We start from the raw sequence: 25,288 nt of genomic DNA on the forward strand, positions 1-25,288 counted from the left end.
TAGAAGCCAATATTTAAATATTAAACAATTTTTTATGAAAAACCAAGGACCCTTAGGGGCATATTCAATTGTCGCGGATGTCCGTGGCGTTAAAATTACTACCGTCACGGTAGTAGTTAGCTGGATTTCAGCTCGCGGCTCAGGGAGCTGCAAGCTAAAATCCAGTGAGAAAAATATCGTAATTACGGTTTTTATGTACACTATTACCGTAATAACGGTAATAGTGCGCGCGCCGCGAGATTTTCGGCGTTTACGCCTACAATTGAATATGCCCCTTAGCGTCAAAATAAGACCAACATGAAAGTTCTACCACAATTAAAAGCAAAGTTATGATTTGTTTGAGTTGACCTGGCAAGCATAAATTGTACATTGTTTGACGGTTGCAACCCTGTTGCATGAACACCGTGTATCACAGAGGGCTAAAATTTTACATATGAAAGTAACTGCCATCTACTATCCTACCAAATTTGTAAGAAAATCTGAGATGGTCAGGTTGGAGGCTGTGATGATGTGGCATGGATTGACCCATTTCAGCAAAATGAAATTAGCAGAGGATGAGATGTTAATGGTAATAGGAGTCTCCTCCAAACACACCGATGCTGCACAAATGCTCATGCACATCAATTTCCCACAACACGATTACCGCACCAGAAAAGATCAGGACACTACAAATACGTTGATAAACATAACAAATGATTATATAAATTTGTGTCAAATTACAGAATCTGAACAGCAAATAAACATTAATAATTAGCAACCCAAAATGAAATTGATTTAAAAAAAGATAAAATTTAAATCTCATCAATTACACATTACAAATAAAATTGCAATGCAAAATGTAAATGTTAAAGAGCAATACATCCAACAAGTCCAAAAACATATGGAAAACAATATAATTAATTGATCTTCAAAAACAGTTATATCAAATTCGGAATTTAAACCAGTGGATTTTTCTAGTTTCTACAGTCATGGGCAAAAGTTTTGAGAATGACACAAATACTGGTTTTGACAATGTTTTCTGCTTCAGTGTTTTTAGACCTTTTTGTCAGATGTTGCTGTGGTATACTGAAGTACAAATACAAGCATTTCATAAGTGTCAAAGGCTTTTATTGACAATTACACTAAGTTCATGCAAAGAGTCAATATTTGCAGTGTGACCCTTCTTTTTGAAGACCTCTGCAATTCACCCTGGCATGCTAACAAATTAACTTAACTGATGACCGCCCATTCTTGGAGATTCTTAGAATTTGTGGGTTTTTGTTTGTCAACTCTCGCCTCTTGAGGATTGACCTCAAGTTCTCAATGGGATTAAAGGTCTGAGGGATTTCCAGGCCATGGACCCAAAATCTCGATGTTTTGATCCCCGAGCCACTTAAGTTGTCACTTTTGCCTTATGGCAAGGTGTCCATCATGCTGGGAAAGGCATTGTTCATCACCAAGTTGTTCTGTTCTTGGATGGTTGGGAGAAGTTGCTCTTGGAGGATGTTTTGGTACCATTCTTTATTCATGGCTGTGTTCGTAGGCAAAACTGTGAGACATGTAATCGTCAATAAAAGTCTGACACTTATGAAATGCTTGTAATTTTATTTCAGTATACCACAGCAACATCTGACAAGATCGGTCTAAAAACACTGAAGCAGGAAAATGTGTGAAAACCAATACTTGTGTCATTCTCAAAACTTTTGACCATGACTGTAGTTTAAAATATCCAAAGGAAATACTGGATTCTCAATAGCTAGAAAACTTCAACAATCCAGCTCCATGTGTTTCAACATAACACAATGTTGGAAAATGTGCATGCTTACTCTGCATACTGTAAAATATGTTCCCTAAAACATTATTTGGCTCATCAAGTAGTGAACTTCACATACTGCAGGCCATTTCTACAATATATCAAAAAAGGATACATGTTTTGTATCACAATTATACAAATCTGAAAGTTTTTTTCAGTAGTCAAGCTTCAAAAATAGCCTACTGCATTACCAGATGGCAACATCTTTCAGCACCACAAGGAGGACACTACTGCTGGAATATAAATAGGGTATGTAATAACATAGCAGCGAGACCACTTTCAAATCCTCAGCCTACTCCAGACGCATGTGCTGGTTTCCATTATTACAGGGAGAATATGAGTGGTTAGAACCTTACCCACAAGCTGGCATGTGCAGGGCTTGGGCAGCAAAATGCAGACAGAAAACGCTCTTTGGTAGGGGAGGAGCTTCACCTGCCTCTCAAACGCCAGGCACAGCCATGAACTGTGCAGCCTTACAGTTATCCAAGCATGCATATTGGTGGATGGCGCTGGCCAATCATCAACAAGCTGATTGGATAGTTCCAGCTATTCACCAAGACTGGGAGCTGTCAACTTCATCTCCTATGTGTATAGAAACAGTTTGGGATGATAGGAGTAAGTAATTCCTTTAGGTCATATATCATGGGTAGATACCAAATATTTGGGCGCTGTACAACACTTCTTGTCTTGCTCTCTATACTGCAATGTCATGGTCACAGGCAAGCTCTCTATACTGCAGTGTCCCGGTCATGGGCGAGCTCCCTGTACTGCATGCTGTGGCTAGGGGCAAGATCTCTGTATTGCATATCGGGGTCACAAGAATACTCTCTGTATTGTATCAATAACTAAAATGTTGTGTTTTAAATTGGTCTTTAGAACTGTCTGCAATTTATAGAGGACACTAGAGCACTCACTGCAATAAATAGAATCATTAGACTTCTCTCTGTAAATTGGTCACTATAATAGTGATCATTAAGCTAGACGCATTTAGTATTTAACCTCCAGTAGTTGTTCTTAAAGTTAATCATCAGCAGCAGCAATTTATATAGCTGCCACTAATTCCGCAGTGCTGTACAGAGAACACACTCACATCAGTCTCTGCCCCACTAGAGCTTACAGTCTAAATTTCTTATCATAGATATACACACACACACACACACAGGCAGAAAGACTAGGGTCAATTTGATGGCAGCCAATTAACCTACCAGTATGTTTTTGACGTGTGGAAAGAAACCGGAGCACCCAGAGGTAACCAACGCAAACACGTGGAGAACATACAAACTCCACACAGCTAAGACCATGGTTGGAAATCGAACTCATGACCCCAGTGCTGTGAGGCAGAAGTGCTAAGCACTAAGCCACTGTGCTGTCCATAGTCATGGTCAGAATGATCCCCCACACAGGCTGGTTTTTCCCTTGCCCCACTAGGAACAGACCTGGTGGGAAGTGTTTTGTCTTATGTCCCTACGTACATCATTGCTTGTGTAAACAAAGAAAGTGTTAAAGGATCCTGACCCTTCTCTCCATAGGTTTCCCCTTCTCCAGTTGCTCACATGGACCAAAGATTGATAAGCAAGGTGCAAAACTATAGCCGTACATATGCTCCTCAACAGGCACTTTATGCATCAGATGAGCGAAAGCATAGCGCATGAACGTGTCACTCTCTCTCTTGGGCAACAGAGGGACCCTTGATGGAATTTAAATGTAGGTAAACGGGGACACCTCGGTATATACATATCTCACGCTCTCTTCCTTATCATTTACCACACACACCTTCGTATTTCACCCAAATGCAGCCTCAATTCACTCTAGCCTATAACAGAGGATGAAGTCTCTTGTCTCATCTCATTGTCTCACCAACGCCCTACCCCCTTGACCCTATTCAATCTACTTCTTCGCTCCCTCTCCCCTACTGCATACTTACTTCTAGCCATTGCTATCTCCTGGTAAATCAATATCCTTTTTTAAATACAGGTTAATCTCACCAATCCCAAAGAAAACCCATTCTGACCCAGGCTCACTCTCCAAAAAACAACAGCCTTCCCTACTCCAAACAACTTGAACAGATTGTGTTAAACAGCATAACCCTCGCAATCCAAGTAACCAATGATCCACTTACAGTAAAGTCTAAGGATCACTTTGTCATACTCATCCTCCTGGACCTCACTGCTGCTTTCAACACCAATGATCACCTTCTTTTCCTGCCTACCATTCACTCCATTGGCCTTTGTGATAGTTCTTTCCTGGTTTACTTTCTACCTATTCATCCGCTACTTCAACATATCTGTCTCTGGCCCATCCTCCCCTCACTTTGCATCTGCTGGGATCTCTCAAGTCTCTGTTCTTGGCCCTCTGCTTTTCTGTACTGTACACCTTTTCTCTGGTTGAACTAATTCATTTGGCTACCAGTACAACCTCTAATCTGACAAGATCCAAATCTAAACCTCTCCCCTTCTTTACTCGTCTTGTGACCAACCACGTCTCTGCTATTTCCACAAGAGTGTTATAACTACCTAAAGCTCAACATGTCCAAAACAGAGCTCATCATCTCTGCTCCCAGAGTCACCACCTCCTCTCAAATCTCACTCAACGTCACCCTTAAGTTTACCAAAACCACAATTTTCTAAGCCTCCCAAGCAAAAAGGTGGAGTCAATGGTTACATCAAAGCAGTGGCTTGATGTAATCATTGACTCCACCTTTTTGCTTTATGCCATATATCTTTGTTAGATTAAGTCCCATAAACACTAATGAGATGGTAATCTTTTTCTGCTTACCTCTCTTGTTTCAAAGCATATTCTAACATTTTTATTCTTCTCACTAAATCCTTCTTCAAATTTTCTTGACCTTTTCTTTCACCCTGTAGGAAGGCTATCCGTGCCTGGAACATAAAAGGGAACAGGTCTGTAGGTAAAATTTACACACACACAATAAAAAGTGCCCAAAAGGGCAGTACTCTGCATCACTCTGGGTTGTTCAGAACACTGTTTTATTGGCTTCCAATGAGCTAGGTAACAAAAAAAAGTTCTGAGCATATTGGTTATTTAACAGGCAGTTAAGGTTAGAAAGGTCACATGAGCAAAGCATGCCAATTGTCTCAAAATTAAGCAAACTTTGGCAAATTCTAGGATTTCTCTGTTTTTTTTTCTCCAAATGCAAAAAAAAAATATTAAAAAAAAAAAAAAAAAAAAAAAAAATCAGACCAGTGTTCATGAAATAAACAGACCTTTAAAAAGAATTAATAAACTCCACATAAATTCATGCTTTAAAAAGCAAGGCAATAGAGAGGAGGATTCTAGAGGACCTTGGAGTGTGGGTAAAATAAATGTACTAATTAGATCTCTAATCTACTCTTCCCCCTAATGTGTCCCATATCTTCACAATACTGGATCTGTTACTTCTTACCTTCCCTGTGTGATCCGTTCAGACATTTGATTGGTTGCTATATGCGACGCATAAACAATGGCCGTGAGATATCTTTCTAGATTCCATTGTAGATTAAAAACAACAGAACTCTACACTGCAAGCTACTCACATTAATCAATAAATCACATTCGTTCCTCTAAGGCACCACAAGCTAATTGTTTAGTTTTTAAGATCAGGGAAAAGACAGACAATGAGCTCTGGGTGTGCATTACTGAGTTTGCAGATGTAGTGTTATACAAGGTGTATATTGTCACACAGTCCAAATACAAAAATGTATATTGCTAAAATCCTATGACCTTTCACCATATATAACATTTTCCAAGTATTTGAGTATAAAATTACAACAACAACAAAGATAGCTGCACTGGAGAGATATCGGGACACATTTGTTCACATCTCCCCTGCGAGATCGCCGCTGCATCCAGTTTGGAAACCACTGCTGTAACTCAATCTATCTGTGCTTTGCTCAACTCCCCATATAATGATCTCTTGTGCCACCCTCATACCTTCCCTGTTCAGCTCAGGTGTCCTGCTGGGATTTTAAGTACTTTCCTCTGTAGAATCTGTGATTAGGTGCAAAAATCTATCAGTGCAAGGGTGTAAAGGTCCACACGTTTCACTGAGAATTGTGGGCCTGAAACCAATACTGTGTCACCAGATGCTCAGGCATTTTGTCTAGTAGAAATTATAAGATGTTAACTGTTGCTACCAAGAAACAAAATAGCATGCTATTTATAGATAAATGGGCACATGGTACCTTAACAAAATCTTTATGTTTACACACGTTTATTTACGTATACATCCACTTGTCATGTGCAGCACCCTCTATCTGGGAATAATACAGTAAAAATTATTACTCTCCGACAATAGACCTTTAGGGGAACTTGCCAAATTTGGACTAACGCAGATTCTCTCTCTTGCTACCGCTTGTCTGATTCAAACAGGCAGATCTACAGCTCCACCAATCCAAATGAAACGTTCATGGGGAGAAAAGATGCCCTAAGCTGGACTGCTGCAATCATCACAAACGGAACCGGATTACTGACAGAACGCAAATAATATTTTTATTTATTTTACTCCACCAAAACCTTTTTTTTTTTGTTTCGGGTATAATTAGACATGAAATTCTCTGCCCCTGCCAACAGATTTTCTACATTTACAAAGTCCATCATTTTAGCCTTCTCATCAATTCCACCCCATCTTATGTTAAGAACCCTGAGATCTTTCCAGCTTAACATTCCCCCTAATAAATCTCACTAAATTTACAAATAAACAGAGTCTTCCTGACATCACTAAAGAGGTGGTTCAGCTGTGAGTGCACTGTGGAAGTCTACATGTGCCCATACTGGATAGATCATTGCTGCCTAAATACGTACGTGAATATGCCTGCATTAATGCTATAACTATGTGCTCAAGGGCTGAATACTGTTAAAGAAAGTTATATTCTACTGAAGGATCTACTAAAAAGTGTTGGAGTGTCACATCTGACCCGTAGGCATACAGATGGACAACTAGTCACATAGCTCACAGCTAAGCGTCTCCCTCTTACTGCTAGGAATCACGTCCAGTTGGGGGAAGCACATAAATTACCAATAAATTAATTAAAAAGTGTTTATAGTTTTTGTTTATTTAAATAACAATGGTGTGTGTCATGAGCCCATGCAGCTGAAGTAGCTCCACTCCATTTAACAGGAGCCTTACAGTTTTGGTATGTTAGTATTGTCACATAAGAACGACCAATCAATACATTTTAGAGCTGGTATCTAGTCTACTTCATTGTATTGCTATCATAGAAAACGGGACTACAATTCCCAGCATGCTTTCCTGTTGACAGTATTTGTAACATGACAGCTGTGAAACTTTTATTTTACTCTCCTAAGTCCTGCTTGACACATGCACTTTATTATGAGAACACACAAAAAGAAACAAAAACAAATTAAAATCATTTTGTTTGGTCCACTTATGGTTTTTAAGAATAACTTTCAAATTTGCAGAGAACGTACCAAATACTGAAGATTTGTCGCTCAAAATGCTCATGCATGTGTGACTTCACACATTGGAATTTGAGACACAACTGATTGCAAAATAGCAATACAAATGATGCAGAAACTCTCATGGGCTAATCTTAATTATTACATATGTCCCTATTGTTCACTAAACCTGCTCACCTCACATTTCTCTGCTGCTTTCCCACAACCATCACCACAAATAACTCAGCACTACCAAGTCCTCATTAGTGTCACTGTGCTGTGGGACAACAAGTGACAGCTAATTGTATATTTGACAGCTGGGAACTCCCAAGACATCTTCTGGGTCCCCACTTGTGATCCCCACCCACATATTGCACATCGCTGGTGTGAGATACCACTCATTTATTGTCAAACGAGAAGAATGAAACGGACTGAATTTTGGAACGCATGTCTTCATATAACAAAAATATACACCGATCAGCCACAACAATAAAATCACTGACAAGTGAAGGGAATAACATTATCTCGTTACAATGACACTTGTCAAGGGGTGGGATCTATCAGGCAGCAAGTGAACAGTCAGCTCTTTAAGTTGATGAGTTGGAAGCAGAAAAAATGGGCAAGCGTAAGGATCTCAGCAAGTTTGACAAGTGCCAAATTGTGATGACTAGACGACTGGGTAAGAGCATCTGTGTTCCTGTAATGCAGTGGTTAGTATCTACCAAAAGTGGTCCAAGGAGGAACCACCGGTGAACCGGCAACAGGGCCATGGGCGCCCAAGACTCACTAATTTGCATGGGCTGCGTAGCTGCACACCAGTCAGTGTCCATGCTGACCCTTGCCACTGCCGAAAGTGCCTAAAATGGGCAGAACTTGACAATGGAAGAAAGTGGCCTGGTTCCTGAAATATATTCCTCAGATATCAATCCGACGAGCATCTGTGGGATGTGCTGGAAAAACAAGTGCAAGCCATGTAGGCCTCACCTTGCAACTTACAGGACTTAAATGATCTGCTGCTAACGTCTTGGCGCCAGATACCACAACACCTTCAGAGGTCTTGTGGAGTCCATGCCTTGACGGATCAGAGCTGTTTTGGCGGCATGAACTGGACCTACACAATATTAGCCAGGTGGTTTTAATGTTGTGGATGATCAGTGTACATTATCACCATTATGGTGAGTGCAATGATACATCCTCAAATTTATTTGTGCAACTTCCCATATTCTACATAAGGAACGAAAAGAATGCCTGGCATGCATCTTGGCTGCTGTGTGAGCATGACAAACACATTCACCAGCACCAGCCTGAACAAGATCCCTTATAATGTGACCCTGAGGTTTCTGATGAATCACATCACACCCTGGCACATACCTGAGAGATTAATCACTGTAATAATCAAGGACAGATATCTGTTTGCTTGTTCCTGGATTCCCTGAACTAAAAAAAACAAAAAAACAAAACATAAAAAGGGGACTTGGGTCTCTAAGCCGCATAGACCTATAAGTGCACAAAAGACTAGTGTCCACATCACTTAAATATACAAATTAATTCCTGAAGCAGGACCAGGTGCCTGTATAAATGTATACTTGTGAGCACCTCAATCTATTGGATCTTTTAGGAGTATAAAGAAAAGGCTGGATGTATCTATTTCTGTAAGTTGCATCCCAAACTTAGAACTAAAAGTACATCTCATCTGCACATACTTCTGAAATCAAGCTTGGTGTTTAAGGTCGGTCAAAAATACAGCAAGTATAAATATGGAGTGCCAAAGAAAGCTCTTGTATGAGTCCAGAATGGCTAAAATGTAAAACAAGTATATACATACATACATACATGTGTACCGAAATAATTTCAAAAGGCCTGCAGTCACATGATGATTTGAATATATTTAGACAGTAAAATGATGGGGGAGGAGGGAGGGCAATAACAAAACACAGTTTAAAAGAAATTCACTTTCACACTTTCTGCATTTTATTTGATTTTATAACAAACTAAAAATCTCTGTAAATGATGGAATGATATTGGGCAAATTCTGCAGTGTGTATGCACCTAAGGCTAGCAGTGTAGTCAGATCTCTATGGAGATTACAGAGTCATGATCTTTTTAGCATAAGTTTATGACAGATGAAGAGCACAGACATGAAGGTAAACATTGTAAAACGCGTATAGTGCGTACACATGAATCGGCATGTTGACCAGGATTTCAGTTGATAAAAATCGATAACTATATTGCATTAGGAGAAATTTTCTGTAGTGTGTATTATTACCCTAACAGCTAGTAAAGTGAAGTTGGGGCAGAAGAATAGGTAGACAGCCAGGAGGGAAGAGGGCCCTGCTTGTAAAAGCTTACATTCTAAAAGGAGGCAAAACAGATAGGAGGCACAAAGAGTCAGAGGAGGGGATCAAGTGCATAAGTAGACGGACAAGGAAAGTGTGGCTGGATCACTTATAAATAACTTATTTGTGGCTGGCTCATGTAGAAATAATTTATTGTAGAAATTTATTCCAATTATTGGTGCAAGCACCAAAGAATAATTGTAACACGATAAGTGCATTTGCATTGGGATGTGTTATGTATGGAAATGTCTTGTTTGGAGTTTTGTAACTTTGCTAAAGGAAATCTCCAATTATGCATATGTGGGGAGGGAGTCTGTTTTGTTGATAGCAGGAAATACTAAGGGCTAGATTTACTAAGCTGTGGGTTTGAAAAAGTGGGGGATGTTGCCTATAGCAACCAATCAGATTCTAGCTTTCATTTATTTAGTACCTTCTACAAAATGACAGCTAGACTCTGATTGGTTGCTATAGGCAACATCCCCACTTTTTCAAACCCGCAGCTTAGTAAATATACCTAAGTCTTTTGATGTAAGTGTCAAATGCCTGCTCTGGCCTAAAGGCCCAGCAGGGAGCAGTTATCTGTATGCTGGTTAAAGTGAAAGGAAATCTCTGATCAATTTGATTTAGGATATCACAGATTACTGCAAATTTTGTTAAGTATAAATAGCATTTAAATCCATGTTTGGGGAAACACATTGCATTGCTGTGAGGATGTGTAAAAAAAAAAACCTGTATAAAACAGCACTGGTTTGTACTGAAACGTATCATTCTTTTTTCTTCTGACCTCTTGGTCACTGGTACCTTAAACCAGTGTGAAAGCAAATAAACATCACTTGCGTCAAAGACCGGCTTGACAATTTCTGCCATACTGAAATTCCTGTGACCTACAGATTAGATCCAACTCTAATCCGTTCCCGGCTGTACTGAGGTTTGGACCCAGCTTTCCAGTACCACCGCTCTGCCTGCTACCCAGCAGCTCTGGCCAGTGTGACAGGCCAAAGGGGATCCTTCCACAGCAACCCTGATCTATAGGAAGAGGTCAGGGGCACCAGCAGCGATAGTTACCCAGAAGGAACGCGGTTCTGGATGCCATGCAGTAGTTCAGTGGTGGCAGCATTTCTAAGTCCCTCCTACTGCAATTAGTGAGCGCATTTGGGATAATGAAAGCGAACAGTGGCAAAGTAAACCCAGCCGGATCCCAGCAACAACAGACAGGGTGGCATAAGCGGTCCATCCTGTCACAGGAAGGGAGAGGGAGAGAGTGGAGAGAAGGTTAGGTGGATGGCTGGTAGGCTTTGAGGAATAGACGAGTTGAATGCCCGTTTGACGTTGCATAAATTAGGGGATAATCGGGTGGAGCGCTAGAGGTCATTCCAGTGGAGGAGGGCAGCCCGAGATAAATCTTGGATTCTGCTAAAGCTGCCCCGCCCCACACACACACACACACACACTTCACAAGGGTTGTAATAAATAAATATAAAGTGAAATGTATCTGATAGATTTGCTAATGGCCTTGAAACCAACTACACTGCTGGATTTGAGAATGAAAAATGATAAAACTGACAGGCTACATAAATAGGGTAGGAAAGTGTGACTAAAGGGAAAACAAACTTGAAATGTTAAAATGAACACCTTCATTATTAAAACTTGTGCATGTTCTCTTCTGGGGTTGAGGATGAAATGTTGGAAGCTATCCTGTCAATTTGAATTGTGAATGTCGACAATCACACAGTCGATAGTTGAAGCTGTCACCAGAATGGAACTGCAGACATTTCTACTGCTGGAAATATGACCGCATAGGAACCATCCTTTAAATCTACATTTAGGGGTTCACATGCTCTAAAATGGACATTGACCCGATGTAAATAACACAGTTTTGTTTGCTTTTTATTAAACCAGTGTTTCACAAGCAACGTCAGTCGGTCAATATTTACCCTGTAGGTTTCCACACGGGTATGGGCTGCTAAGGAAATTTGGGAAGAGACTTGAGTTACCAACTATCCTACTGCTTATTTAGGCATGTAACCACCAGTACCACTCCTTTTCGTTATGACCTAGCTACATTTCCCCTTCAGCATGAATGTTCTTATTGTATTGTGTTGTGTTGTTCAATATACACAATTATAAAAAAAATAACTAAAATCAGAGACAGATGGTAAAAAATAAAATCAACAGAACAAAATCGTTTAATTTGCAGCCTTACTGGGCTGGCTTTAGCACACTATTTTGTTAAACACAACTTACCTGTGAATTAAACAGTCACTATAAACTTGTAAAATGCCAATACATATGTCAAATAACATGTACTGCCAAACAATGAAAGGCAATAGTGGAAAAAAACAAAAATGTCCCACAAAGTAGATTGAAGAGAAAAATAAATAGTACTATTCAAAAATAAATAAATATGGTTGTTCACGTGCATTGCCAGGCTGGGCATTCATCATCATCATTATTTATTTATATAGCGCCACTAATTCCGCAGCGCTGTACAGAGAACTCATTCACATCAGTCCCTGCCTGAGCTTACAGTCTAAATTCCCTAACATACAGAGGCAAACACACACAGAGACAGAGACTAGGGTCAATTTTTGTTTTGCAGCTAATTAACTTACCAGTATGTTTTTGGAGTGTGGGAGGAAACCGGAGCACCCGGAGGAAACCCACACAAAAACGGGGAGAACATACAAACTCCTCACAGATAAGGCCATGGTCGGGAATTGAACTCATGACCCCAGTGCTGTAAGGCAAACGTGCTAACCACTACGCACCCGAACATCCATATACATACATGTATGCTAGAAATGCAAAATACAGGGCTCAATTAGACTGGTCAGACAGTGTCCATACATGAGGCCTCTTTATTAACAATGCTGAGTGCGCAAATTTTAAAGTACATTGTGGACGTGCTTTTTCACAGATATTACGGAAAAAAGTTACACAGATTTGAGCAAAAATCAGAGTTACTTCTGTAAAAAAAAAAAAAAATCTGTGTGAGGTGTCTTGTGGCCGTTCCAGAGGCACCTTGTGCAGATTTTTAATTTAAGTTGCCCCTTAAAGTGTAATTTTTTAATAAATCCATGATTGTATCTGGAATCATCAGTTCATTGTATTTATTATTACATTATAGTTGTCCTTAATAAATAGGATAAAAACAAGATTCCTATAATGAATAAAATACTTTTCATTCAGACATTCCTCCTCTGTGTTTAACAAACTACATTGAATATTAACTGGAGTCTCATGTGTTACTTTTAAAACCAAACTATATGTAAAAGCTATATTTTAACATATAGTTAATATAAACACAGTACTAAATAGGTTTCAATACTGAGACAACACCCAGGAGTGGGAAGTGAAGTTCAAAGCATTGTTCTCAATGCATGTGGGAGACTTATGTTAAATAACATTCTGAGATAGCCCAGAATTCATAGTCAGTATCTTAATATAACACATGAGTAATCTGGAGTTTGCATGTTCTCCCCGTGTTTGCGTGGGATTCCTCCGAGTGCTCCAGTTTCCTCCCACACTCCGAAAACATAGTAGGTTAATTGGCTGCTATCAGATTGACACGTGTGTGTGTGTGTGTGTGTGTGTGTGTGTGTGTGTGTGTGTGTGTGTGTGTAAGGGAGTTTAGATTAAGCTCCAATGGGGCAGGGACTGATGACAGTGACAAATATTGTCTGTACAGTGTTGTGAAAGTAATGGTACTATATAAGATGATATTGATGATGAAGTAATAAACATAAATGGTCCAGAGTCTGGCAAAATTTTACCAGCATATCTATTGTTAAAGTCTTATTAATTTAAGAGTAAATAGGCCCAGTAATTGTAATGTTATCAATTAGTATATATCTTATCTGATGGACCAAAAGATCCAGGTGTCAAAAACAGAGACGCCATTCAACTGCTGAAGGAGACTTAAGACCGAAGAAACTACTGTATATTATAATTACCTTATTTTTGGAATCGCTCTACAAAATTATAATAATTTATGCATATTTGCAAATGTTTCACATCCCCTATGCAATTGTGCAAGCGGTATATGAGCACTCTGCTCTGGCAATCAGTGTCAGAGGGTTCAGCAATGAAACGGTAGCCAGGCTGAGTAACTCAATTTTAAATGAATGTTTTATTAATCAATGTTCTTATTTACCTTTAAGACAATATGATCAGACAATGAATTTTCAATATAATACTACAGATATCAATCAGCAATTAGATATTTGTCTGAATTGCACAAAAACTGATAGTGTGCTATGGGTAAGGTGACATACCGATCATGCATATAATGTTTATTGTCAGCATTTCACCATCATCAACAAATGATCAATCCTCAGATGACAATCCAATTGATGGCCATTCAATGTAGTGATTTGGTTTACAACAACTACACAGTCTGTGTGACAGGAAGTAACACATGATAAGTATTTCAAATTATTATCAAGAATTGTGTTGCCAAATGTTTGAGCACAACAAACCTATTATGAAACATATGCAGCTTCAAACAGATAATTATAACTATTACATAAAGTGCCATTCATTCATTAAAGTTACTGTTTATCCACCAGCTGCACTCATTAGCAGCTGACTATCCAGGGAATGGCATACTTGACATACAAAGCAGTGTATTTTTGTTCATTCTTAGGCTATGTTCCTACAAGTAGCATTACAATAGTGTGGAGGAACAATAATGCCGAATAGGAAAATTTCTACTCTATGGCAAGAGTCATAGGAACAACTGTCTACCGAATACTTGGTTATAGCTTACTTCCTTTTGCTTTGCAAAGCCATATGTTAAAAGTTTTCAACAATGGTGCAGAGAGCAGGGGCACATCCAAAGAAGATACTGACTGCTAAATGAAACCTCAAACAAACACGACAGTCACATAGTGAGCCCAATGAATGTGTCTTAAAATAACCTCCCTGTCCAAGTATCAATCTCTGTTGTAATCAAGTCACTTTCTTAGATCATTCAGCTGGAGATTCTAAATACAGGCTCATTTACTGAATAGATCACTTTTAGGACATTACAATCAAAAGAAGAGTGCTTCCTTTTAGACAAATTAATTTGCCCATGACTGTGCAATTTAAGATTTATTTTGGCTGATTTTTTTATTTGTGCTATGGGTGTATGTTTTATAGTTTAAGCTTCATGAACTCCATATTCTGTCAGAATGAGCGGACTTCTATTGAAAGGATTTGAGTACAAACACAAAGGTTGGTGATACTAAGGGGGGAATTCAATTGGCCGTGTTACGGGTAAATGTAACGCGGCCTGCGAATTATTGCCGTTATTACGGTAATAATGCGCTTTATTGCCATTACAGTAATAATGCGCTTTATTGCCGTTATTACGGTAGTGTCAACGCCGGCTTTTTGCTCGCACCTCCAAAAACCAGGTTAAAACTACCGTAATAACGGTAATAGTTTTAACACCGAGCAAATTCGGGAGGAGTTGAATTCCCCCCTAAAGATACAAAGCTAAGTCATCTGCTTTTGTTTTGGTACTCCAAATTTAGTTCGAACAAATAGAGGATGAAACAGGTCAGCAGACGAATACATCATCTTCAGCTATTTATATAGCGCCACTAATTCCACAACGCTATACAGAGAACTCACTCACATCAGTACCTGCCCCATTGAAGCCAACAGTCTACATTTTCTAACAGACACAATTTGAATACAGGGTATACAGCCATGCATAAAAATACTTACCATCAGAGTTCAAAAGTCAATGACACTGAACTGGTCTGCAGCCTGCATTATACCATTCAGTAGCAAAGTGAGGTAATTTCATCAAGAAGTCTCAAGAGAGGCTGCATGGCTGAGGAAGGGACTAATCTCACCAACAGCAGAGATTAGTTTTGGTGGTACCTTATTATCTCTCAAGTGAATGCGATCTAACCCAATTTTTCCTCAAGCACACTAGAAGAATTATGGTCAAGTAGGCTCTTTCATTCATATCTGGCGGTACTTCAACTTCACCAAATTTTGAGCTTTTGGCAAGAAATACATGACTTATCAGCACAGTGGCTAAGTGGTTAGCACTTCTGCCTTACAGCACCAGGGTCATGAGTTCAATTCCCGACCATGGCCTTATCTGTGAGGAGTTTGTATGGGTTTCCTTAGAGTACTCCAGTTTCCGCTCACACTCCAAAAACATACTAGTAGGTTAATTGGCTGCTATCAAATTGACCCTAGTCTTTCTTTCTGTCTGTCTGTGGTTGTGTGTTAGGGAATTTAGACTGTAAGCTCCAGTGGGGCAGGGACTGATGTGAATGAGTTCTCTGTACAGTGCTGTGGAATTGGTGGTGCTATATAAATAAATGGTGATGATGTTATACACACTTACACTGCACCCCACCTAGCACACGCCTGCTTTAAGAAAACACAACCTCAAACAGCAAAATGTGCAGTCGCCTCCAATTTGAAAAAAGCTTCATCCTCGGCTTAGAAAGTCAGCAATTAACAGAATATGGCAGGTATACAGCTTTGAATACATACGAAAAAAATAAAAAATCTAGTTTCGCCATTGCCTAAATCAAGCTCATTTCTGACTATGATCTCAAGTGAAAATTTTTCTAATTGAGCAGTCTGTGGAAATCTTTGTTGTGCTACTGTTCTGGATAGCTATTCCTTCCCTACATCTATTTTCATTGTTCTGTATCCCTTTTTCTCAAAGTCATTTGTATTCGGAAACGGTTTCAGTAAAATATATTTAAAAAAATATATATATATCTACATCAATTTTATTCAAATGGGCTAACATGTAAAAAGTAGGTATAACTGAATAGAAAGGACAGGAAAAACAACAGCAAAGGCACTTCTATACTTGCATAGAACCTTAATTTTGGTCAACTAATATTTTCTTACAGTCCTTGTCTTAAAACAAGCTTATTTTTATTTTTTTTTATTTTATTTTTATAAAAATAGCATGGTATCAGCTTTACAGAAAGGGAAAGAAAGAGCTGTCCGTTTCTGCAACAGAAAATGTGAGTGAACATTCAATTTAAAACTGAAATGATGTATCTCAACAGGTGGCTTCTTGTAGGTGTAAAATAAGACTTGTCATACAAAGCATTGGTACAATTTTTGAATATTTGATGGGTGTTGAAGTGCTGAATAAGATTCATTGTATCAGTCATATATTATTGAACTATTTAGAAAACAATCAGTAGAAGTAATAGACATCCTACTACAGGCAATGAACGGATTGTTAGTTGGGTTTAAAGAATATAAAAATATCTTGGTGTGGATCATGTTTCAGCTCTCACATTCCAAATCTGATTAACTTGCTAACCATCAGAAAGTACATTGAAACATTTATAGGCTCTTCCATTTGCCAGGCAAAGGTGTCAGTTTTCCCGCTAAAGCACAAATGCCATCTAAAAACCAAGACGTATATCGTACACAGTAGGCACAGGTCCTGTTGTTTTCTTTCCTCTACCATATTATATATCAAAGTCCCATTTGTGATTAGAATTAGAGGACCCAAAACTAAATAACTTATGGGACAGATAAGAGCTACAGAACAAAGAAGATCGGATAATTTATTTAAGTTTGTATAAACATTCCATCTTACGCTCAACTTCTCTAAACTTTCCTACTTAATTATATATTCACACTAACAATAATATTTGAACTGTCCAGCTTAACAATAATGAGATACACAAGGAAAAGAATATTTAATGAAGGAATGAAGAACAGGTTGATTGTTCTCTCCCCTACCCAATCCCTCTCTTCTCCTTTTTGCTACATATGCTGGTTTAAAGTGCATGAAAAGATAATGAGAATTATGATACTTCTACATATTTTCTGTAGTAGAGCAAAATGGAATACACTTGTAATGTATTTTTCTACTATATTGATATGGCTGGTAGTACTGATTTCATACTGATCAATTTGATTCAACAAAATTAAAGAGTACAGCAATTCCAAGAAACCAGTCTGCAATTAGCTTTTATCAATGTAGTGCAAGTTACACAATGAAAGCAAATGTACAATTAGTTGCATGTGAAATACATGTTCTTTTTCTTTACTGTGAAATATTTTGCTTTGACAAAAAACAAAGCATAGCGATTATTTACATAAACAAACTGTATAAACCATATAAAGCTCTAAATAGTAACACTACAAAAACCATAAATACTTTTCCTACCATAGTGAAATTTAAATACAACAGGACTTAAGCAAGCACAGGCTTCACCGTGGCAAAAGCTTTGCATCAAAACTCAAATTTAGGAAGTACTATTCTGACTAACATTAAACCGTATACCTACAATATTTGGGCTAGCAATAAAGCAGTGATAGGCAACTTGAAACACTTCAAGGGCCACATGGGCGAACTCTCTAACCTTTAAAAGGGATACAAATTACCCTTATTTTCAGTAGCAGGTAAAGGAGTCAAGAAGGAGACACCTATCTAACAACATATCAGCAGGCAGCTAAAACATAAAAAACAAAAACATCTGACAATAAAGCAGGAAAGAGCTGGGGGCATCCTGCCCGTTTATCACTGTTCTACAGAGAAGGATCACTTTAAGATACAGCTTTAAACTGACTTACATTAACCACTTCATGACCATATAACTAGACAAACATTTATTCCAGTATGTTACAACGAGAAAGCTATATCTCTCTCGACAAATCACCTTGGTAAAGAAAAAACAAAATATGCATGAATGCACCCCAAACATGAAAATAAGTGTTTTCGCAAAATGGTACTAGTGGGACGTTTAGGGGGTGTGGATTCTAGATATTATAACCATATACCTAAAGATGTAATCAGCTAGCTCTCCTAAGTATAGTGATACCAAATGTGTGTTACAACTGTAAATGTAAGTATATACTTTTTTTGTATTCACTTTTTTAATTTGGGAAATACTGGTTTGTTTTATTAGTATTCGCAAAAGGGAAGACCTAAGCGCAGGCTTGGCTAACCTGTTACACTCCAGGTTTTGTGAAACTGCAAGCACCAGCATGCTTTGCCAATACATAGCAGCGTATTGCTGGAAGGGTATGCTGGGACTTGTAGTTTCACAACACCTGGAGTGCTACAGGTTAGCCAAGTCTGATCTAAGGACTCAGATTAAACTGGATATAAGACAGCTGCTTCTATTAGATTAAGTTACATGGATCTAGTAGAAATAGCAGGAAGAATACAGAACTCTCTCCTACACTGCCTCTCCTTGTAACATCACAGGATTTCCTTGTTAAAAGAGGAAGCGGCTCATAGCATTCACTGTATTATGATTGGTGTGCCAGGAGAGTGCCAACAGCTTTTTTTAACTGCTGCTCATTAACAGAAATGCAGATTATGAGGCTGTCAAAATTATGCCACAGGTACTGAGCAATTGGTAAATTTAAAAAAAGTAATGACAATAAATATGCAGTGAAGACTGTCAATTTTCAAGGCCAAATAGTAAACAAAATAACTTTGCAGCTGGTGCAAATTTAGCCTTCCCAGCAAGTCCAAACAGAGAATTATGCACCAGGAAAAGTACAATGCTCAACAAGGAACATTATTTATTACCTTTTAGGCTTTTATGGTTAATATAAGTTTTATACAGAATAGGGTTAAAAATAATGTCAAATAGCCACATTTTTGGAAGCACAAAAAGTGCCTACTTAACATAAAGGAAAGATTTGTTTGCAGGAACCCAAAGGATTTGTGGGCAACGTTAGATAACTTTTCATATACGTATTTGTTTATTATGTATACATACAACATACACAGCAGAAAAAGTTTTCCTGCTGTAATATAATTCCTGCTTGTGTGACAATCACAGAATAAAGGGATGATCTCATTCAGTGACAATAGTTACTTAGAGGAAAGAATACTTCTTAATGCATTTTCACTGAAATGTCATCTCTGGGATTACTATTTTGATACAACTGGCACTTAATGAAATTAAATGTATTGATTTTCAAAGCAGCATATCTGCTGAAAATCATTTGACAAGCAAAGAGTCAATTCTGAAATTGTGTGAACCAATACTTGGACAACTAATTAAATCCATACAAACATTTATTGTGTATATTACAGATTCAGTGACCATAATAAACACAAACATAACACACTAAATCTGAACATCAAGACTTAAGTCTGTTTTGGATTCAAAACATGATCAGTTGTATGACAGGCAAAGAGAAATAAATGACAGGTCCAGAGTAAATGTTGTACAGGACAAGGGGGACATTTATAAAACAAGAGTTGTCTCAGAATTATATATTGTGAACATGGAATTCTCAAGTAACTCCGATCTTTACTTCTTCAGTGCTTTGTCACACCTGCAAATATATTTGAGGCACAGGGAATAACAAACCCAAGGTCACCAAAGGGATCACACACCTGAAGTGTATTGACACGGTCAATGAATCCTCACCCAGCACCCTGGTGTTATGGACAGGAGAGCTAACCTGCATTTTATATGACCTATAGAAGAGTATGCTCAGGTAGAGGTACACCTGGTACATGGCACACTGTTCAGTACCAGAGGCCATATTAATCACAACGATGGCATCTAGAGTGACCAAACTGAGCCCAGCTTCCTGTCATGTTTTAGAGTCACTCTATTGTCCCCCCGTTACTCTCCACCGATCATACCGGGGGAATACACCATACCACAGTATCCTATACCCCAGGCCCAGGTTTCCTGCTATCTCCCATCACTCTCACCTGCAGCTCGGCTCTCTCCACTTCCCAGTGCGCTCTCTCCATCTCGAAGCGGGCCCACTCGTGCTGGATGTAGTGTAGAATCCCCGGGATGGTGTACTGAGGCGGCCGTGCTGGGAGCTCACAGCCCTGCTCCGAAGGGACTCCCTGTGCTTGGGCCTGGCCAGGACCCCCAAGCTGGGGCCTTGCCGAAGCAGCCATTCCACCGGCCGCCGGGAGATCCTCCATCTTGTGACTGGCCCGGGGCGCCGGTGATTCGGGTGCTGAAGAAGCGGTGCCCGGTTTGGGTCACGTGAGGAACCAGCTCCGGTCAAGAAAAAGGGGGGAAGGTACGGCCTCGTTACCCAACCCCCGGGTAGACAGCGGCTATCTGTTCTATAATCTCCGCCCAATCACATTACTGACGGCCGCCATCTTTCGACCCCCCGGGCCCGGTTAAGTCCGCGGGGCACTCTGGGTAACCGGCCTCGTTCACCGCCTCCCGCTTGACAGCTAACTGCGCATGCGCGGGACCTGTGAACTGACGTCACAAAGGCAACTTGTGTCACATGACTTCCCTCCTCCCTTGGACTGCCTCATGACGCGCTCCTGTCTGGTGACGTCACTGATTTAGCCGTTCCCTTTAGTAGGGAGATTCTTCCGGCACCGCACTGGGCAACCTGACAGTGACATCACCGGCCTCCAAACACGGTCCCACTCATTACATACAAATATAAGGTAATCTAGCTGTGTGTGCTGATAAAATGCAATTTAATTGCTTTAGCTATCTAGGTTTAGAGAAGCAGCCCTGCAAGAGATGTCTTTAGCCGTTGTTTCTCCCACTAATGGTTGCAATTAGAAAATATGGACCACTATTAATATTGAGCGCATACGAGCATTAATCAAAAATCAAAAGTTTCAAGATGTAAATAGGTTTGACATGTCTCCATCTGACCCACCTGTGTGACATGTAGATGTGAAATGGTATATCTGTAAATGACTGAAATCTCTAAAACATTATCTCACACTCACTTTTAAACTGAAAGTGCTGACGCTCTTAGCAAGTCTTCAGTTACACACTCGTACAAAAAAGTAACTGTAAAGCGCTTCTAGTCATCAAATAAAAATAACTTGAGATTATCCAATTAACAGCCTTCTGTCGCTCCCTGCCCAAGGGCTACCAATCCCTCAAATATATAAACCAATAGATACAAACCAAAGAGAGTTCCACCAGGAGACTGGATCAATATATAAAGGAAATAAAATTGGTTAAATTATGTAATTGCCCAGCACAATTGGAATAGAGTGCATTTAATTACATAAAAAAATCAAAACCCATTAATATGTCTCAAAATACCTATAATGGTAGATACATATATTGAAGATAACTGACTATTAACACTCTAAGCGGTTAACCCCTTAATTTGTTGGTATTCTCAGGGTAAATAATGTTGCTATATTGTAATCATTATAGGTGGATTGTTAGAACATTATAATCCAGGATACTTTAATTATACATAGCGAAACGCCTGTCTGTGTTTGCAGTGCCGTCTCTTCCATTGGGCACAATGGGCATTTGCCCGGGGGCCCTGCAGGCAAGGGGGCCCATCCGAGGCAGCGCTGTAAAAAAATAAAAAAGTCCTGAAAAAAAATAAAAATGAAAATACTTGCCTTGCGGTCACGTCAGCAGCGATCCGGCTCCCTCCCTGGTCCCCTCTTCCGTGCTGTGCTCACAGTGAATGCTGGGTGTGATGTCACATCCAGCAATCACTGCAACCACAGCACGGAAGAGCGCAGAAGAGACTCAGCGGCGCGGTAAAAAGAAGAGAAGGGGATCGGACTTAAGGTAAGTTAAGGGGGCCCCTATAAATATATAGATATAGGTATATATATATATATATATATATATATATATGTAAAAAAAAAAGTGATTATATATATAATCTCTTTTTTTTTTTACATACATATATATTTGTGCTATATTTAACATAAATGTATCTATTTCTTCCTTTGGATTGTCAGTTACATTGGTCACATAAGTGCAGCAATGAACTCCATGAACAGGTTCTAAGGTGGGACAATATCCACTGCTTTGTGCAGTTAAATAATCTAATATTAACCTATGTTGTATTAATTCAGTTGTGTAAGCTTGAAAGCTTTGGAAACATCTAAAAGTGTCATCATAGATTTCTGTAATGTTATCCAAGAAATCAGCTATTTTTTCAATTGGCTCAATATTGTTTAAATATCCAATATGTCCATGAGTGAAATAGTTTTTAAAACCTACTTTTACTTTAGCTGAATGTTCTATTTTAAAAATGTTTATATTTAGCACTTATATTTTTTATAGATCTCCTTGTTCTATGGTTTATATTCTGAGTGATCATGTCAATATGATTCTTATGTTCCATAACAATTGTACTAGGAATTAATTCTCCAATATAACATATACCTTCATAATTTGGAGGTAGACATTTATATGCTCGCCTTTCACATATGAAATACAAATTCTCAGGTATATGGTATATCCGACATTAAAGTATGAGCAGTTTCATAGCCCAATTTACAAGTGGTCCAATTAACAGAATGTCTCGTCCACCTATTTACATTTCCACTCAATGTTAAATTGATCAGTTCTTCAATTAAATTTAAGTTGTTAAACTGTACAATCCTCAAACATTCTTTAATCGCTCCTAAATATATTTTCGGTACATTATAATTTACTCCCTTCTGCTGAATTGTAAGATTAGCAGTTTTATGATAACATGTAATATTTTCATGTATCACATTATAACATTTTATCATCTTTATATGTGGTGGCATGTTAGTACTATACTCCCCCTTAGTCTTCTTACCACATTTCTTGTCACCTAATTTACTTTCAGTTATGGGAAATGGTATAAGACCAACATTAATGTGTCTACGAGATTCTTGAGTACAAACCCAACACTCACTGGTATTAAGCTTCTTTCCTATCAATTGATGAAACACATCTATAGGATTTTGATCACTTAAAAAATGTAGGTCATCCGAGCACCATTGTACACATTGTCTTTCTGAATGACACTTACAATATTTACAAATACATGCTTGAATTGGAGATAAATCATTGCAATGCTAATGTGATGTAGTTTCTCTTTTACCTCTCTTTTCCGAGGCTGTTACATTATTGTTCTGTTTTCCATTTACAGGGCTGTAAAGGTACAGTTCCAGAAAAATACCAATAGAAAATATCATTAGTGTTAAAACAAATAGCAATGACCATAATTTCAAATTTGGTTAAGGACCTATCAACTCTGAATACCAGTTCTTTTTCTTCTTCATAAGACTCTCATCCCCTAACTTCATCAAGGGGAGAGTGTCTTGCCTTTGTAAGGGCTGAGACATTATTATGGTCTCAGAAATATCCCTTACTTATAAAATAAAGGTGATAATTATCTTTTTACTTGATCAGGATCGGTTGCCTTTTTACAATGGCAAGCATGTATCCAAATGCTTTTCTCTTTGACCTTTACTGAGGTTGGCGTTGTCAATAACATGAGATATAGACCTTCCCATCGATCAGTCAACAAACCAGAACTCAAGAAACTTCTTATCACCCAATCTCCAGGATGCAGATTATGACAGGCTCCGTCAATCGGAAATGAATGTGTGCCTATCACAGCAGCTTGAATCTCTCTCAACTGTTTAGTAAACGATAGAGTGTAGTTAACAGTTACATCATTAACTTGGCTTTGACTGGTATTGCAATCCGGAGTCAAATTAGGAATTTTTTCAAACAAAATTTCATATGGTGATAAATTGAGAGGCCCTCGAGGGGTTCATCTGATAGCATGTAAAACTATTGGTAATGCTTCAGGCCATTGTATTCCTGTCTCCTTGAATATCTTAGACAGTTTATTTTTAATAATTTCATTGTATCTTTCAACTTTCCCACTAGATTGGGGTCAATATGGCGTGTGAAGTTGTTGTTTTATACATTTGCTTAAAAACAAGTGCAGTAAAATGAGTACCTCAATCAGAAAAAATTACCTGTGGTATGCCATATCTACATACAAATTCTTGTGCAATCTTTTTAGCTGTAACATTGGTGGTGACTTTTGCAACTGCGTAACCCTCAACCCATCCAGAGAATTGATCAACACGTACTAATACATATTTTAACATCCTACACTTAAGAAGTTGGATGAAATCAATTTGAATTATTTGACACGGGACGTCAGTTGGTGGCAGGTGATTAGGTATTGTTTTTACTGCCTTCCCTGCATTCCTCTCTAGACAGATAATACATGAAGCACAGTACCTGGCAGCTGTGGCTGAAAATACAGGTGCATACTAATACATTTGGACCATATTCTGCATAGCAGTCTTACCTGCATGGGTTAATCTGAATCACTTAATGCCAAATCATTATCATCTGTATCCAAATATATCTCCCTCCTCTCTCTGAATCTTACACGATTCAATATCAGAAGCAGTGGGCAACAGGGTTGAAGGGTTTAAAACCTTGCATCTGACAAGTGTAATATTTGGAGCCATAAGAAGAATCAATTCCCATTTTGTTAGTCTGGCATTTGTAACATGTCTAGTCATATGGCAATTTAAAAGTGCAGCTACTGTATGTGGGACTTGTACTGTAAGTGGATTTCCCAAAACAATATCAGCGCATTTGTCTACTAACACAGCAGTGGCCATGACTGATTTTAAACAATTTGGGAGCCCTCTAGCCACTGGATCAAGTTGTTTACTGTAATATGCAACAGGTCTGGGGGTATTACCATGGGGGTGTATTTAAACACCAGCAGCATGACCTGAATGTTCATGACAAAAGAAAGTGAATGATAACTCATAATTTGGTATACCTAATGCAGGGGCCATCAAGAGTTATTGTTTAAGCAGTTCAAAACAAGTTTTGGTAATATCAGTGTGAATGAAAGGTTCTTTAACAGCATCAGTTGTAAGATCATACAAAGGGGCAGCTAAACTTGAATAGTTTGATATAAAATATCTACAGATTCCTGCACAACCAAGGAATCCGCGCAATTTCTTTTTATTCATTGTCAAAGTTAAATCATGAATGGCTTGTATGTGATCTGGGGATAAATGTATTTT

The 25,288-nt window shown here is 38.7% G+C and overlaps 2 protein-coding genes across 5 annotated transcripts in view; one reads left to right on the plus strand and one right to left on the minus strand.

The window, feature by feature from the left end:
• STRN3 (striatin 3) overlaps window positions 1-20,713 on the minus strand; it is a 61,609-nt gene extending 40,896 nt beyond the window's left edge. For both annotated transcript variants that reach the window (XM_075192225.1, XM_075192224.1), the window contains exons 1-2: window positions 20,201-20,713; window positions 4,568-4,671 (exon numbers count right to left, since the gene is read on the minus strand). In XM_075192225.1, the coding sequence (XP_075048326.1) occupies window positions 4,568-4,671; window positions 20,201-20,425 (329 nt within the window). In that variant the 5' untranslated portion in view covers window positions 20,426-20,713. The remainder of the gene's footprint in view (window positions 1-4,567; window positions 4,672-20,200) is intronic.
• A 52-nt stretch (window positions 20,714-20,765) lies between these two features.
• AP4S1 (adaptor related protein complex 4 subunit sigma 1) overlaps window positions 20,766-25,288 on the plus strand; it is a 46,283-nt gene continuing 41,760 nt past the window's right edge. The window contains exon 1 of one of the 3 annotated variants that reach the window (XM_075192228.1): window positions 20,766-20,914. The gene's annotated coding sequence lies outside the window, so the exon portion shown is untranslated. The remainder of the gene's footprint in view (window positions 20,915-25,288) is intronic. The other 2 variants (XM_075192227.1, XM_075192226.1) reach the window with 2 other exon arrangements.

Source organism: Mixophyes fleayi, chromosome 12, assembly GCF_038048845.1.
Source record: "Mixophyes fleayi isolate aMixFle1 chromosome 12, aMixFle1.hap1, whole genome shotgun sequence".
In the NCBI taxonomy this organism is placed as follows: Eukaryota; Metazoa; Chordata; class Amphibia; order Anura; family Limnodynastidae; genus Mixophyes; species Mixophyes fleayi.